Source organism: Chenopodium quinoa, unplaced genomic scaffold, assembly GCF_001683475.1.
Source record: "Chenopodium quinoa cultivar QQ74 unplaced genomic scaffold, ASM168347v1, whole genome shotgun sequence".
Taxonomy (NCBI): domain Eukaryota; kingdom Viridiplantae; phylum Streptophyta; class Magnoliopsida; order Caryophyllales; family Amaranthaceae; genus Chenopodium; species Chenopodium quinoa.
Window position 1 is genome coordinate 457,606 of NW_018745323.1, and position 18,185 is coordinate 475,790.

The 18,185-nt window shown below is 34.3% G+C and overlaps 1 protein-coding gene across 2 annotated transcripts; it reads left to right on the forward strand.

Annotated features, from left to right (window-relative positions):
- The first annotated feature begins 367 nt into the window (after positions 1–367).
- On the forward strand, positions 368–14,655 carry LOC110712359 (endoplasmic reticulum metallopeptidase 1-like). 2 transcript variants are annotated; one of them, XM_021890809.1, is made up of 21 exons: positions 368–964; positions 1,053–1,138; positions 3,792–3,893; positions 3,978–4,084; positions 4,184–4,284; positions 4,598–4,685; positions 6,663–6,751; positions 7,052–7,191; positions 7,298–7,466; positions 7,591–7,726; positions 7,845–7,941; positions 9,030–9,159; positions 10,044–10,103; positions 10,215–10,327; positions 10,428–10,552; positions 11,340–11,564; positions 11,743–11,891; positions 12,417–12,580; positions 13,231–13,313; positions 13,407–13,492; positions 14,050–14,655. In XM_021890809.1, the coding sequence occupies exons 1-21, from the start codon at positions 749–751 to the stop codon at positions 14,191–14,193; spliced, it is 2,610 nt and encodes an 869-aa protein (XP_021746501.1). In that variant the 5' UTR covers positions 368–748; the 3' UTR covers positions 14,194–14,655. The 2 variants fall into 2 exon arrangements, with proteins under 2 accessions (XP_021746501.1, XP_021746502.1); XM_021890810.1 differs by lacking the exons at positions 368–964; positions 1,053–1,138; positions 3,978–4,084 and having other exon boundaries at positions 3,804–3,893.
- Positions 14,656–18,185: the final 3,530 nt, after the last annotated feature.

Below are 18,185 nucleotides of genomic sequence, written 5' to 3' on the forward strand. Positions count from 1 at the left end.
AAGGGAACATAGTTATTACTCCCTTTGTTTCAAAATAAACGCCCTAATTTATCTGAACACGTATGTCAACATTGTTAGTATTTTGACCAATAATATTTGTAATTATTTTTTTTTTAGTGCCATGATATTTTTACTTATCAATAAGTATAGTTTTGAAAAGTAAATTCGAATACCATTTTCATCGAGACGATAAAAGTAGTCACACAACTAAGTACAGAGGGTATGTTCACATTTACTGAATCGAGGTGAAATGAAGTACTAAACTGATTGGAGCTGAACTTAACTGAACCGAGCTTAAACAAATATTTTCACTAGAGAAGGAAATTAAGAGCTAAACTGAATTGAATTTATTGAATCTGAACTGAATTAAAATACTAAACTGAACTAAAATTAAGCTAAAATGAACGTACTCGTAGTCATTTTGAAAGTAAGGGATTATATACCCGAGAATGAAGACAATGCTCCGTATTATTTGATCTTCTTTGACTATATGAGAGTATGATTAGGACTTTGATTTAGACTAATCTACCAAAAAAAAAACATAAAAAACACAAATAATGAAAAACACACTAACTGTAACTCTGTAACTGCTCATCAGTCATCAATCAATCAACAATCTCATCAATTAGGTAGAAACCTCCAAATTTTTCAAAATTTCCCACCTATTTATCAATCCCAAATTTCCTAGGGTTTACTTCATCTTCCTTAATTTTTCACAAGTTGTCTGCAATTCTCCACTATTTCATCAATGGCGATTTTCAGACTAAAATCTGGAGATATCTCCGCATTCAAATTACTAATTTCATTAACAATTTTGTATGGATTAATGTCTGTATTAGTATACTCTGTTCTTCATATGAAGTTTATCACACCTCTCGCCATTAACGCGCCTCTTAATCAATTCTCCGAAGCTAGAGCTCTTCAGCATCTTCGTGTATTGGCTCAAGATATTGGTGGCCGCCAGGTTAGGGTTTTATGATTGATTTCATTTCTTTTTTAAATTTTTTTTCTAGATTTAATTTAATTTTATTTGGTAATTTTGTGATTGGTAGGAAGGGCGCCCAGGTTTAAAGCAAGCTGCTGATTATATTAAAGAGCAATTGAATTTGTTGAAAAATCGAGCGAATTCGAATTTGAGGTTGGTTTTTATTTGATTGCATTTTTGTTGATGGGATTGCAATCATGATTTTTGGTGTTAAAAAGTGGATGGATTTATTGCTTGTTCTTTGTGGATATTGATTACTCCGTTTTTGTTTTTTTTTTTGTTTGGTTGAGTACGGCCTACATACTACGTATATTGAATTGGTTAAAGTTTGGAGTTGAGATATAATTGCTGTCAAATTGTGATAGTTATTAGTCGTCAATTTTATCATAAAGAATTTGATTATATTCACTTTCAATCTATATTGATATGGTGAGTTGATATTTAATACTAGGTTTTCTTATAAATGCATTATTTTGACTGACACATTTGTTGAGATGCAACTTGGCCATTTACGTCTTTAATTCTATTATTGAATATTCAAAAATTTATTAGAACTTGATATTATGAAAATAAGCATTGTGTCACCATATACACTATACCTAATAACGAACTTCCTTTTTTTTTCTCCTGAAAAAAAAAATGCATCACTTGGTATTCCACATTAGTTGCAATGTCTACTTTTATAAAATATATACCTATTGTGCCTTATAAAATATATTATTTAACTAATACCTATTGTGCCACGACAAATTTGTAAGCTAAAGTGATGCATTAAAAAAATAAAAAATCAGAGGGAGTATATGAAGAGTGTAGGTCTATGAATAAAGACACAACCCAAATTGATACACTTGAAAAATGAAAAATTGGAGAAAGTTTGTAATTTTAAGTATGACCTATATATTATGTAGTACGTAGTATTGATACTCCTTTTGTTTTAAAATATTCTTAGAGGGTGTTCGGTGGTGAGCTTATGGGGGGCAAATTTAGAGAATTCGACCAATTTTAGTTGATTGACCAATACAATAAGCTAATTAGGGTGTTTGGTGGTCTACTAGTTTTGAGCTAATTCAACTCAATAAGTGTATTTCCAGTAAGTTGCTTCGGCAGAATATTCATCACATTTAAGTAATTGAAGGTGACAATTATGCCCTCATTAAACACAAAACCCTACTAGAACTACCTAAAAAGCTTATTGTAACAAATTTGTAATTTTTTCTTCGATTATTACATAATTTCTCTTTAAGTTTTTATCTTTGCTCACTATTTTTATTTCATAATTCGTGAACTATGTTACTTTAACAATTGTTCATACAAAAAATGATCTCACAACATCATCAATTAGATAATAAGTAGCAAATAACAATACTAATAATAATCTATATACACATATGTATAATATATTAATATACAAATTTCATATTCATTATTATCTACTCCTAATTGTATACACATATCATGTAAAATTGTAACTTTAGAATTTCTTTACAATTTTTAAGTCTATAAATACCTTTTTGATTAGTTTCATGTTAATACATTTTATATCCATAAAAATCCACAACATATCTATCTTCTTAACAATGACTAATCACTCACTATAAAATATGTCAATGTCTTTATTGGTCATTTTGCATATTCAAATAGCTCTAAGCAATCAGTTATTTATGAATATAATCAGCTAGTCATATAAGATAATATAATCAACTATTTACCAAACATGATCTTAGTTTTGAGCATGAAGTATAAGAATAGATGTTAAATATTAAATTATCAAAGAAATTGATCATAGTAAGAAAGAGAGGTAATCATTGAGAAGAGAGAGTGTTGGGTTAGGGAGGGATGATATTAAAATTTAGTGTTAACTCATACAGAAAAAGTGAGTATACTCCTCTGTAAAAAACTTCTAAATTCTCTAACGCACAAAGTTTTTGTAGAGTATTGCTGGTGGGATTTTTTTGAATAGGTAGCTAATGTTGTTTATTGTTTTTTCAATTAAGAGAGTAGAGAGAGGAATAATAATAAAGATATGGGTGGAAAATCAAACATCATTTATATTTGTGGTACAAGGATTTCATGAGAAATAAGGAGATTTATACGGGACAAGGATTTGAGGAGAAATGAGAAGTTTTTTGTGGGTTACAAGGAATATTCATTCATGATTCTATTAGAATGAACTGCTCTTCTAGCATAAAAAATAAATAAATAAATAAAAATGGGTGAAACATCTAAATTTTTTTTATTAGAGAGAGTGGTAATGTGTGAAGTACAACAAACTTTATCACAACCTCGAGAATGAACAAAAATGTTGCTTTAATGTGTGGAGGAGTTAAGAGTTACCTTTCTTTATCCTTTATTGACTTTCTTCTTAGTTAGTCTTCTAATACTCCATCCCTTACCCTGTAATCTAAAATGTGTTTAATGCACTTTTGACCTTAATCATGAAAGGAAACAATAGTCTTATTAATTATTTGATTTTATCGTCACGACCTTGCATCGGTTGACAATTCTTTGAAAAATAAAGCATATACCGATATGTATTTCTTTTCCTAACCAACGACATTGCTACTTTTCCTTTGGTTGGGTCTTAGGAGAAGTGAGGTCAATTTAGCCTTTCCAAAAGGCTAAATTGACCCACTCTATTTCTTTCCACCTTTGCTCATAATAAGTCTAAATCCAGTGAAGCATTGTGTTTTTGTCTGGTATTTTAAGCTCAAAATAATCACTTATAATAATTAATAATTTATGTTTGTATTTTTTTTTTTCTTTGTGATCTTCGGTTTTTCTGACAAAGGGAATATGTTAATTGCAGGATTGAGGTTGAGGAAAATATGGTTAATGGGACTTTCAACATGATGTTTTTAGGTCACAGCATATCTTTGGCTTATAGAGCCCACACCAATGTTCTCATGAGGTATAACCGGTGCTCTTGGTTTGCAATTATATCGTTTAGGTCATATGGTTCAAGTTTGTAATGCTTCTCTCTATCTGGTAATAGAATATCATCGGTGAATACAACGGCATTTGATGCTTCAGTTTTAGTAAATGGTCATTTTGATAGTGCTCTTAACTCACCTGGGGCTGCTGATTGTGGTTCTTGTGTTGGTATGTATGTTAGGAGCAAAAGTATATTAATAAATTCTAACTGGATGAATATTGAGCTATTGAGCTTTCAAACATAACTTTAATTATTGTAATCTGCAGCATCAATGTTGGAATTAGCAAGACTTATAGTTGATTCTGATTGGATTTCCCCTCGGCCAATTATATTTCTTTTCAACGGAGCCGAAGAACTTTTCATGTTGGTAAGTATGTTTTGAATTCCAAATGGGATTTCATTTATCCATGGTGTATATGTCGTCGTCTATTTTATAGTTTGGTATGAAGTGTCATATTTGCAATTTTCTATATTTAAGTGGTAAACATCATATCAATGCAATTTATATCATTTATCATAAACAATTTAGTTTTAGTTATGAAGTAGAATTTGACATTTTGGTTTTTACTTTCTCTAGAAAAGCACTATTTCTATATCGATATTTCTTTGTTTTCTTTTTTGTATTTATCCTATCTATGTATGAAAGTTTCATTCAATTTAATTTGTCTAAAATTTGTCAGGGTTCACATGGTTTCATCACCACTCACAAATGGTGTGACACTATCGGAGCTTTTATAAACATGGAAGCATCGGGAAATGGTGGCCCTGGTATGATTGTCAACTCTACTTTTTGATATGAGTTAAAAGCTAAGGTGTAAGTGTTTGTTTATTTTACTTATATATTTGCTTTTATCTTTGTGTTAGTAGGTGTTTTGGTTTATCAGTAGAGAAAAATTCTCCAGTTAAAAGAAAATAAATGAATGGGTGGGTGAGTGGGTCACTTGGGCACGTGGTTGGGTTTGAGGCTCAACTTCTATGGTAAGTTAAAATAGAAGCTCATAAAAAACCTATGTAAACTTCATTTTGAGACAGCCAAATAAGGTATAAACCAGAATTTGGGACAGAAGAAGTATCTTTTAAAACCACAATAACAGTGTAACTTAATCATGGATGATCTTGTGTTACATTTGGGTCATTATAGCCATCACCTAATATCATATACTTATTCTGCGATGAGCCATATGAGCTGCCTTGGGATTGGATTTTGGAAGATTAAGGGTTATTTCTGTTGATTCCATTTACAACAAATACTAGTTTGATAAAATGGGTCATTGGTAGTGTTGTGGGATGCTTTTTTGGAAGTATAATTAAGGAGACTACACGTCTATCTTATGAACATCACCAATAATAAATAGTAGCATTGGGTGGGGCACTCTTCTCTACAATGCTTAAGCTGACACTCTTCTGTGGACAAAGCGATTTTTAGAGAGAGATTTTTTTTTTTTTTTGCTCTTGATGAGATGTCTTGTCTTCTCCCCTATGCTCTTGAAATGAAGAGTTATATATAGTCTACTAGTAGTGAGTTCTTCTAGGGTAACTTAAATCTTTCCTTGCCCGTGATTGGATCTTTCCTTGCCCGTGATTGGTCTGGGATAAGATGACTTTACTGACTTTTTTCTCTACTTGCTTAGTTGATGATTGTTATATGTTAATCAATTACTTATTCATTATTGGGCCCTATTTTCCCTGGAGCTTTTGTATTACTAGAACTGTCCGGGTTTATGCTTGTAAAGAGGACACGTATATCACTCACTCTAATATGGGGATTCTTTTTGGAATATGCTTAACCCTAACTAAGATAAATACTGATTCGATTGAGTTGATTTAGCGTGCCAGATTTCATCACGCGATTGGAACAAGTGGCATCCCATTATTGATGCTACAATAGATAGGACAAGAGTAAAAACGAGACCACACTTGTGTTAGTTGTGGTTGTTAGGATATATATCCTCCAACCCCTATTAAACAATACATCAACCAAGAATGGATGTCCCTTAATACATTCTAACTTTAAGTTTTTCCTCTCTATGTTCTCTTTGAAGTTAGGCTCCACAACCATCCCCCCTCTATATATATTTCCCCTTGCTATTTCTCTGTGCTATTTCATGTTTTCAAGTAAACTTACTAAGGGACTGAGGTTGTGAGTTTTATGATGAATTCACTTAGTTATGAGTGTGCTTGCTATGCCCTCTCCTCCTTCCTCAATGCCAAACGTATGTTTGTGAGTGAAGTACATTGAGATGATTATTCAAAGTAGGCATGGGTAACCCGTGGGAAGTCAACAAATATAGGCTACATGTATTTGACAGGCACGGATTTCTTTCTTGTGGTGGATGTGAATATGATCATATGGTGATTGTGGTGCATTATTATCTACTTCTTCCGTTCCACAAATATTGCACAATTACCACTTTAGGAAGTTTCATAGATATTGTAACATTTCTTTTTCACATGGGTCCTTATCTTTATTCCAAACTGTTCTTAAATCCGTGTCCCATCCCCATGTTGCAATATTTAGGGAACGGAAGAAGTATATCTTTGCATTATTCTGATGAGATTCTAATAAGTAATAATATGTTGTTCTCGGTCTTCCAAGATTCTTCTGCATTATAAATCACTGAAAATCATGTTGTTGATGTGTTATCTACTTGTGTGATGTTGCATTACTGACAATATGAATTACAATCTTCTTTCCTTTATATTCTCTCCTTTCCTATGAATTACAATGTTCTTCTCCATGTACAGATGTAGTTTGCCAATCTGGACCTGGTTCTTGGGCTTCTCGTGTGTACGCTCAGTCAGCTGTATATCCTATGGCCCTGAGTAGTGCCCAGGTACAAAGACTTGTTTATGTAACTTAAATTTAGTACTTGATGCCTGTTATTGTTTTTGGTGCGACTTTGCTATGGATAGCTTTTCTGTCGGTTGGATTGATCTGTTTTTTTTTTAAATTGACACTAGACATAATTTGGTTAATGGTTATGCAGCCTCAGTGTTAACATACACGATTAATTCATGATCTGCATAACGCTTATATTACTAGAAACTCTCGTGCTCCTTTTATTGTTAAATTTTAAACTGTACTTGTGTTCATGTTAGTTTGAAATGGCTCTTGTAACATGTTTATATTGCAGGATGTATTTAGGATAATTCCTGGCGACACAGATTACAGAATATTTGCCCAAGATTATGGGAATATTCCTGGACTTGACGTTATCTTTCTCCTCGGTGGTTACTTTTATCACACTTCCTTAGATACACTCGAAAGACTATTGTATGAATTAGAATTTGCTACTTTGGTACATATTTCCTTTTGTTGTGACGCTGAATTTAAATTAGCTTGGATGTTGCCACTTACTTCTATAACTTTCTGCAATTAGACCTGGAAGCATCCAAGCGCGTGGAGATAATCTTTATAGTGTAGTTAGGGCCTTTGCCAGTTCCTCTATGTTAAGGAATTCTAGTGAACGCCAGTATTTCGAATCTGCTGCTCAAGGAACTGATGATGGTGAACGGGCAATTTTCTTTGATTACATGACATGGTTTATGGTATGATTCGAAGTGATGTTTCTTTTCTTTCATTGAGCCTGCATAATACCACTAGCATGAGAATGCATGACCAACTATTCTTTCTGACAAATGACTCCATGCTTTGTTACCAATTATTTTTCAGGTCTATTATTCAAAAAGCGTTGCTGCAGTTTTCCACACTCTTCCAGTATTTGTCTTTCTTGTTGCACCAATCATCTTGCATTTGGCAAATTTTGAACTGCGTTCTTGTTTGAAAACCTACTTTGACTTCTTCAAAGGTATTTTACTGTTTTTTTTTTTTTTTTTTTTTTTTTTTTTTTTACCAGGGTTCAAAATCTGTCTTCGCTATAGTCATACTTTTTGATAATTTTGATTGTTTCTGCCTACATTTTGCAGGGATGTTGCAACACTTCATTGCGATAATAATGGCAATTATGGTTCCAATGGTATTTGCAGTTTTAAGACTGCTTTTCTCTACTCATGCAATGAACTGGTAGGAGGTCATTACCAATAAATGTTATCCAAAGATATATCAATTGAATGTGAGATTTATATTAATTTTTTGCAGTGACAAGCTCTCTCTCTCTCTCCCACCCCCCCCCCCCCCCCAAAAAAAAAAAAAAAAAAAAATAAATAAATAAATTTTGAAAATCTAGTATATTAATCTATTAAGTTGTTATCATATGATGATTTTGGAGAAGATCCCATAGATAGATATTTCAGAATCAAGTAAATAATTTAGATTAGTGTTGGATTGGATTGTAGGGAATATTTTGGGTGGGAAGGCACTGGTACACTGGTAATTGCTATATTACTCCGACTCTTCATTTCTCCTCAAATACCTTTGTTGAGTCGGGTACTTGACACTTGGACATGGGTATGACACTTAGACACTTCAATTTGGACTAAATTTTGCATGTTGTGTATTTATTGTTTTCTTCTTCATTTTAAGTTTATTTGAGAACACACCTAATCAAGTTGAGTGGAGACTTAGTATCTTTGAACTGCTGGATGTGTATCTAACAAGGGCCTTTAAAAGCCCTCCAATACTGCCTCCGTTTCATATTATTTGCAACGATTTGACATAAAGTGTGAGTTGAAAATGTCTAATCGTTGCAAATAATATGAAACGGAGGCAGTATGTTACTTTGACATCCTGTTGTACATTGGGTGTCGTGTGTCAGATCCTTTGATACTTTGACACAACACGTAACCCAAATATGTAGTGGTCTTGTATGAAATTTTATTAAATCTAGAGTGTAAGAGGATCCGACACTGTGTCTGACACGATACCTTAATCCGAGTCTGAGCAACATTAGGCCCTCTGTGTTTGTTTCATTTTTTTTTAAGAATCTTTGTCTTCTATAAGACCTGATGACTACCGCATAATATGAAAACGGAGAAATTGGAGACTGTATATTGGCTTTTAAGTTGTCATAATCTAGTATGTAGGTTGAGTTGTTTGATTCGTTGAGACTGGTACTTGATCTTGAATTCTTGACTTGCATGATAACATGTTTCATCATCTATAATTTCCTTTATTCCCCACTTTCGTGGTTTTATTAACTATGTACTTTACAGGTTTGCTAATCCGTATCTGGCTTTCATGATGTTTGTCCCATGTTCTGTTGTTGGTCTGCTTTTACCAAGATATGTGTGGAGATGCTTTTATCTTTCTGAAGAGATATCAGCTCAGAAAATGTCAAGAGAGGTGCTCCTATAACTTCCATTTTTTTGTTTTCATTTCCTTTATTTCGGGGGGGGGGGGTTGGGGGAGGAGGATAGACGAGATAGCGCTGGTGCTTTGACTGCTATTCTCTGGGTATTTGGGTAATGGTATTCTATGTAGACCCCTTAAACTCCAAATCTGACCCAATTTGTGTTTTCCCTTCTTTTGGTGTATGTATCATCTCATCTAGACCCTAAATTTAGCCTGAAAATCAACTTTAGTCTTTCAAAATGTGCCTTCTTATTCTCCCAGTCTTACATTCTTCCAAGTTGAACCATCTTCACAAATCCAATATATTTTGTCGTTGTGCAGGGTTGTCTATCTAAACTTGCTCCTGTATTTGTTTACTTTGTTGTATAAATGAATGCCTGTTGCATGATTTGAAGTGTGAACTATGTTGTTGAAGGGACAGCACACTTTATAGCATTTACAAAAATACGGAGTATTTGTGCATGGCAGTACAAATCATGGCCAATTGCCCATCGTAAACGAGATGCAGTCTGAATATGAGACCTGGCCCAGACCTTATGTAGTAAAAGAAAAGTTTCTGAAAATTCCAAATTTTCTCTTGAGTTGGGGAACATGGTTTACCTTTTTTTGTTTCTTTTTTGGTCATAAAATTGCAAGTGCTGCTTCAAGACACTGTATTAAGATCTTGTCCCCTTTACTGTTGACTAATGACTATCTGCTCAATTTCTTCTGGTATTTAGTAATTTTTTACCAGGAAATTTCTTGGCAGACAATATTTTAAAGCTGTTTGCTGCATTTTGCTATGCACATTTTGAGAATGGATTCAACCTGCGTTTATTGTTATGCTACCAAAATATGAGTTCAGTTCTCTTAAATTGAGCATTGATTTGCTGCAGACACAAACTAATGAAGCAGGTTTTTATGGAGCGTTTGGATTTTATGCTTTGTCAACTATGGTATGCTCCAGCAATCATGATTTCTGATCCTTAATTTAGATAAGGCAATACCATTCCAATGATTTTATTGTACTTGAAAATTTTGAATTTGCTCACCTTACAGTCTTGCAGGTTTATACTCTTGCTGGTCTTAGTGGGGGCTCCTTAACCTTTTTCACGTCAATGTCCATGCTGTTAGCTTGGATATCTACTCAATTTCTCTCCTATCGTGAGCATTCATTGAGGTTGATGTGCTTTCTTGAAGTTTTAATACAAATAACACAGCTTTCACCTTCTCAACCATTTCATGATAACTGCCCTGATATTTTGATGAATTTATTTTAGGTCAGTGGTGGTCTATATGCTTCCTTTGTTGCCATGTTTAACATATTCGGTCTACTTTGGTGGGTTTATTACACAATTTCTGATCGAGAAGATGGGTATGATTGGCTCTGTTCCACCACCATATGGTGAGTATGATTTGATATTAATTGGTCAGTTGGTCCCATATTAGTATCTGATTGGATTTTGAGAGAACGTTCAGAAATTAACAGCTAGAGTAATTCCCAGTCTTTGTACTAGAAAGTACGATATTATATCCAAGTGGTTAGTTGGTCTCATATTAGTATCTGATTGGACTTTTAGAGACAATTACAAAACTAACACCTAGAAAACTCCCAACCTCTGTACTGGAAGGTTTTGGTTAGTAGCAGTAGAATACTTAAGATTGCGTTCTAACTTCTAAGTCCTACCTAGACTTGGGGTGGGTAGCTGCAATCTGAAGATATTGAATTATTCTAAGAGGTAAGCTGGTAGCTTACATTTTGAGGTTGGGGGGGGGGGGGGGGGGAAGATAAGAGAACCCCAATATTGTGCATCATGAGAATTAATTTCTGCATCTCCTTGCTGAAAGATGGGAAGGACGCCAGGGTAGAAGCAGTTGGATGATGTCCAAAGGTAGATATGATGAGTTGCTTACTATGTAGGACCAATAGCTTTAAGTATGCTGTAGAATCTACAATTGCCTCAAAAATATCTGATAAATCAGAGAGAGAGAGAGATTTCCATATTTTTAATGTAGTGCCGGACAGAATTTGCTTCTATCAGAAAGGTTAGGCTTGCCATGTTTATTATGGGAAGGAGAGATAACTAGGCTAATTATTTATAAAATAAGTACTGTAGTTTAAATTTTATTTTTTTTAATTAAACCTTATATTAGTCCTAAAAAAGTCCAAATTATTGTTGCTTTGGTTGCAGGATACTATGTGCCGGACATTTTAGTGGCAGCAATGATTGGTGTTGTAATTGGTTGGTGTGTGGGTCCATTGCTCCCTGTTATCGGTGACTGGTTAGGCCGATCCTCAATAATGCAGGCCTTGCTGCAGCTTAGTGTGCTTGCCCTGGCTCTATCATCAGGGTTCTTTCCTTACAGTGTGGATGCGCCTAAAAGAGTTGTGATGCAGCATACGATTTTAACCGCAGGTATTTTTACAGACTGGAGTTCTAACAAAATATATGCTGTATTTTATTTTTTTGTTTCTGTCCTTATTATGAAAGTGTCGAAAAAAAGCCACTGTAAACTTAAAAAGCCATTGAATCACAGAATGATGGTTTGCTAAAGCTAGGTGATCCAGTTCTGAAGTTTGTTTGCTTCCAACAGATTCAATGCAGGTTTTGGACTCGAGCTATGTATTTAGTGTTGTAGATTCAAATTCTCTGTCTTTTCTTTTCAAGTATGCTCAGGAGGCGTCGGAACATCCTCAAATTGGTTCAGAATATTCTTTCCAAACCATGAGAGACAGGTGGCTTGTAAGTGTTTATAAATATATTGTATTGTTTTGTTATTTGAGCTTCATGTTTAGCATAGTTTGCCCTAGTTTGGATAATTTCCTCACTTGCTTGTCTCCGTTGTTTTGGATGTATTTGCTGCTGTATTCACCAATAATACCAATTGCATATTTGTCAATACACAAGTAATTAGGTAATCACCAAAATGCTCAGGCTTTTAGATTATTATAATGATGTACTATATGCGTGAAAAATACATTGGTTATCTATATACTAAAGTAAATTCCAAGACTATATTCAATATATTGCTTTCATTAGAAATTACTTTTTTGATGATTAATTTTTGTTCAATAAGACCCGTGCTTACAACTTTCAAGGCAATCATTTATTTAATTACTAGCTTAACGTGTAAAGGAGAGAATTTTAGGAAGGAAAACCTATTTTAGTATTATGTGTAGAAGTTTGAACACCGTTTATGAATGACCTTATGTCTTACTATACATCATGCATTATCTTCATTTCATGAATCTTGCGGTTTATTTACAGGCACTTTTTCCGGTATCAAATTTGCTCTCAAGAAGCTTGAAGTTCCCAGTCAGACATGAAGAAATCTTGGAGAAGTATAAGTCTTTTCCTTATTTGTCAACTGTTGAGAGGGAAGAGATTTCTGATACCGGTATTCGCAAAGTTCACCTTGAACTAAATTTAGGGTAAGTGCTACTGTGCTAGGCTGCTCAAATTTGAATTATCTACTAGAATTAAATTCTGCTGATGCTTGCATATTTTTTCATACAAAAATAAAAATATTCAAAACCTTGTTGTATTGTTGGTGTGCAATACTGAGGTTTCAACTATCATTAAGCATATTAAACTACAATTGCTTTGTACCCATTAACCAACTGTTTGTAAATTGAGAAGCATATAAGCTGTGTTTGCAAAAGGTAGTAATAAAAATGGTTCACTTAAGCTGACTGAAAGCAACCAACAAGTCACCCATCATTTCAAAGCTGGGTATACATGGATCTGTAATCATTTTCTCATGAAATTGTTTAGCATCATACATCAATGTTCACTGATAAAAAAAAAAAAAAATAGAAGATTGCAATTATTATTGATTTTTAAAATGTCCTTTTCTCCTAATTAAAGAGTCTGCAATTTGGTTGCACCTAAATGTGTGCCGTGGAAAATTTAGCCATTTAGGTATGAAACATTTTTCGTCAAGATAGTGTGGTAGCAAAGACGTTGAGTTCATTCTTTGATTTAATGTGATATTAGTTTTTTAAATGGGCTGAGGGGCAGCTTGTGGGGCAAGCTTTTAAGCTGGGTATACGTAAAAGCTACTGACTTCCTCTATTTCCAGATCTCTGAAAGAGGTATGGGTTACTGTCCTCAATGTTACTGGTCCATTATCTGGTTGGTCATTTGCTGATAAGACATTACCAGGTACGTGTTGCTGATGCATCTTCTCTTGTAATTCTTTTTACAAAGTATGTTGTAACAATTTTGTGTGAACCTTCCACTATTATTGATCTGCAGCTCCGGAAACAATTGACGGTGGTCCTCCTTCATACATATGCAGACTTAGTGGTGCTAGCTTTGAGAAGTGGGCCTTCTGGTTGGAGGTAAAGTCCTAGATCTTGCATATATGTTAGTATCACTTTCTCCATTGGATTACCATATTCAATAGTGAGGCCTGGTGTCATCAAGAACACTTTTCCTAAGTTCTTGTCTATACTGTTTGAATAGAAAGAAAGAATCTTTGTAATATAGATGTGATGCTCTTCAGTGCCAAGCCTCCAATTTTATCTTGAAATTTTACATCTATCTTAATCCAAATCCTGTATATAAGCTTTTTTTTTTTTTTTTTTTTTATTGAGTGTTGTCATGTAGATGTGTATTGATGTATACGGTAAATTTTTGATACTGTGCCCGTTACACCCTTACACTGCAATGAATCATGCCATCTTTAGCTGTCATTTATTTCCTGTTTCTGAACTAGACCAAGCCATTATTGATTTTGATGTTATCCTCACTTGCATCTGTAATTTAGTTTTTACAGTATTGTGCCGGAAATCATTTCACAACACCCTGCACATAAGATCGGAACAATTGAACCAAAATTCAGTCCATATTCGATCTAAAAAATTATCTTCCTGATCACTGAAGTGTTATGTTGCAGGCTAATAGTTCAGAACCTCTAAGAGTAGAAGTTGCTGCCCTGGACCAACATTTGTTGGAGTCAGCCAAGGATATGAAACACCGTTTCCCAGAATGGATAGACATAGTTGCTTATACGAGTTTTATGTCCAGTTATACAATATAGATCACAACTTGGGGCAGCACATGAATGGAGGCTCACATTTTTTGCAGCCTGTCATGTGTAGCAATAGCCATGTCGAAGCTTTGGCTGTTCTCATAGAGAGACGCTTTCCATATTTTGCATTTCTTGTCAAGACTGCAGGGGACGGCCTTAGCTTTGAAATGGCTCCAACAAGAAACAATTGCAACGGCATCCTGCATCTCATGGTGTTTTATTGACAAGGCCAATCAGTTTTGCCCCACATTGTAGAAATAATTTCGGTTCTTTTAGTAGTGATTAATTTAATCAATGTCACAAAAAATAAAACTAAACTTATTGCTACATCTTCAAAGTTGCCAATGCTTTTATATACCTTTTTTTTGGCTCGTAAATTTCACTGTATCTGATGTATACAAATGTACAATACAAGTACCTTTTATCAAGATAAATTAAAGTCATGTTCCTATTGAGTATAATTGCCTAATTGGTCTCAAACCATCTAACATTTGTTGATGCTTATTGAATGGTATTTTCATTCTCTTAGTGCTCTAAATTTACTGTATTAGTTGTTTCATTAAAAAAAATGGGGGACTAGGTACAGACCTACAAGATGAACCTGAGTCGAGAGAGACATTAAAGTTAGTTGCCAAACAATATACTCCCTTTTTTTTCTAAGATGTTACACTTTGATCGACAAGTAATTTAAGATGAATGAATTGACTTTAATATAAAAATATTTAAAGGGTTTTTTTTTTATTTATTTAGGGTAAGAAAAAAGAAAAACATTGGGAGTTTCTCCTCACGAGTGCATCAGAGGAAATAATAGGGTACAAAGATCAGGAAGTACAAAGAGTAATGTCCATGTTATCACTAACAAGATGACCTACATTTGCGATCGAATATGATGCTTTGTTTATTTCTCTATAAACATGGTGAATATCCCTTTGTTGAAACCTTTGAGAAGATTGAGGATGTAAGCGTTGATGTGATCAATTTGCCATGGAACGAACCAAACTCCTTCAACTGTGTTGATTACTAGAAGATTATCCCTTTTGATGACTAAATGCTGAATCCCGTGTTAAAGAGTGAAAAGGATGCCTTTTTGAAGAGTTGTAGCTTCTGCAACAAAAATAGTGGTGTTGCCAAGGTTGAAGGTGCAAGCTGCAATAAGGGAAACCGGTGTTGTCTCTAATGATGACACTTGCTGCTGCTAAGTTGTTTTTTAGTGAACCGTTGAATTTGAGTTTGAAAGAAGTTAAAGGGGGATTGGGGTATTAGAACATTATAGGGCCTTGTATAGTATGTATAATTTATTCATGAATACGGTGGTATTCCTAAAGATGACTTTGGGTTGGGTCTGCTTACCACCCAGTTCTTATTAGCACAACTCAACACGGTAAGCCTAGCCTTAACCCGAACTGTTAAGGATTGGGTTGGGCTTGGATTTTTTAAACCCGCTTAAGCACATGTTAGGCCCATGGGCTAGCTTGTCAAGCATGAGGCTCAAAGCCTATTAAAGCACGATCGTACCCTTACCTTTTGCACAGACTTTCATATGTGGCTAGCCACATCGTGTCAGGGTTACTCGGTCAGTCAGAGGTTACCCATTCGGTCATTGGTTACTTGATTAGTCAGGGGTTACTTAGTTAGTCAGAAGTTACTCACTCGGTTTGGGGTTACTCGGTCGGTCAAGGGTTACTCAATCATGGATTACTTGATCGGTCAGAGGTTACTCGTGAGTTAGCTAGCCACATGGTATGACCAACCACTCACAAATGTTGATGTAACTTTTATACTTATAACTAGTCGTTGGAGCACGAGCTACGCGCGTGCCCCCCCCCCCCCGACGGTAAGATATGTAAGCTTCATGGACGTGATCGTGTTTCGTAGTTTGAGGTGTTATTAACATGCTGATTAGGGGAGCATAATTTAATGAATTGTAAAAAGAGCTTGTTGTATCATTAATGTTATTATTGTGTGTGATTATCTTGAATATCCGATATCCAATTTTTTCAGATCGAATATCCAAATTTTTTGGATCAGATCCGGATTGGATCAACAAATATTCGAATTTTCAAATAGTTTTGCTTAGCACAAATTTAAGGATTAATTGGTGCAATATATGTAATGTTAATTGTGTGTTTTTATCTCTAAGATTATATAAACGCACATAAGTTTTGTTTATGCTAATTAGTTACATTTGAACGATTATAGCGTTTTTAGCGATCGAGCATCTTTAGTAAATAATAATCCCTAATTCTTGATATATGTTTATTATGATTTAATTAATAAGTTTTTCACAATTATAAGTTTATTCGCTTAATTAATATTTATCTTTAAAGTTGTTTTCTAACTATCATAAATATGTTGTTCTGGTGTTGTTTAAGGAAAGAGCTCTTAGGGATTTGAACAATAGAGTAAGTTGAATTCTAATATAGTCGGTTGATTAAATATGTATTTTTAAGAGTGTTATTGTGTATGTGTAAACATGGAATGCACGATAATTCATTTTCTTACTACTTAATGACTTTTAATTTTACTAATTAATAATAATATCTCTCTTTCTTTTTTATTTATCTCCTTCCTAACTTTGTCTATATGTTCCCACTTTTTTTTTAATGGCTTTGAAAAATTTTGGTTCACTTGCTCCCATTTCACTCGTTTCATTCTTCCTTTATTGGCCCAAACTCTTTCTCTCCCTCTCTTTCTTTCTTTCCTAATTCTTCTTGTCCTTATTCCATTCTAAAAATGAGCTTTTAAAACTATAGGTTGCACTTTCTCCCTCTCTTTCTCTCTCTCTCCCCTGAGCCATCTATCTGTCTATCTTTCCCAGCTTCTCTTGATCTTCCTTTTTCTTCTAGCCTCTTTCTTTCTCTCTTTATCACTCTCTATCTCTTTCCTAGCCCCCTCTCTTTATTTAATTCACGAATTTTTTTCGATCTTCCGACCTCTTCAATTCTATTTCTCTTGCCCTCGTTCTCTCTCTATCTCACTATATTTTTCCTCTTTCTTTTTCTATTTCTCTCTTCTCGATCTTCCAGATCCTCTTTCCTATCTATTGGCTCCTTTCTCCCAACACTTCTTTAACAATTTCCGACATGTCCTTTACTCTTAGCTCATGGCTTGTCTTTTATTTTTCTGTTTTAGCTTGCCTTCTCTCTCTTTTATAACACCTTTCTCTCTCTTTCATATATAGCACCTTTCTCTCTCAGCCTCCCTTTATTTTTCTTTTCTAGCACCTTCATCTCTTAACCCTATTATTTCTTTCTTTCTCTCTTTCTCTCTCTCTCCTAGCACCTTCGTCTCCTAACCCTCTCTTTCTCTCGGCATTGCCTTCTCTGTCTATTTGTTTGTCTCTTTTTCTATCTTGACCCTTCTCTCTCTCCCTCTATTTCTCTCTCGACGTATCTTTTCTTGCGCCCCTCTCTTCCTGTCCCTCCTCTTTTTTTCTCTCTCCCTTTCCTATTTCTAACTCCCTATCTTTTTTTCTCTCATCTCTCGTGTCTGTCCTACTCCTCTCCCCTTTCCTACCTCCTATCCTCTATCTTTCTAAAGCTATCTATAACTATGGTTGTACAAATATAAAAAAAAAACATTTACTCATGAATCTAACACGGTTATATCATAATGTTGATAAATCTATTCTAAAGGTAAGTCTAATCAGTTTGATGCCTCAATTGTCACAAAAGCACATTGTTTAATTAATAACATTTATTGATTACTGAAAAAAGATTGTCTAAATCTAGTTGTCGAAATCTACTCCTCCTATATTGTTATCTCATTTTCTCCTTCCCTTTAGCTTTCTCATCTTTAACTCGTCTTTTATTATTTCGACCATTTTAGAAAGTTTCTAAAAAGTATTGTCAACTCCTTACTCAATTACACTCTAAAAAGTATTATATGTCTTTCGTTCCTTTAATTCTCAAAACTCTCTATCTTCCTATTCTTTTTGCTCTTTTGTACTGACTTCATAACTTATAGGTATCTCTCTCTCTCTCTCTCAATAGGTTTTCTTG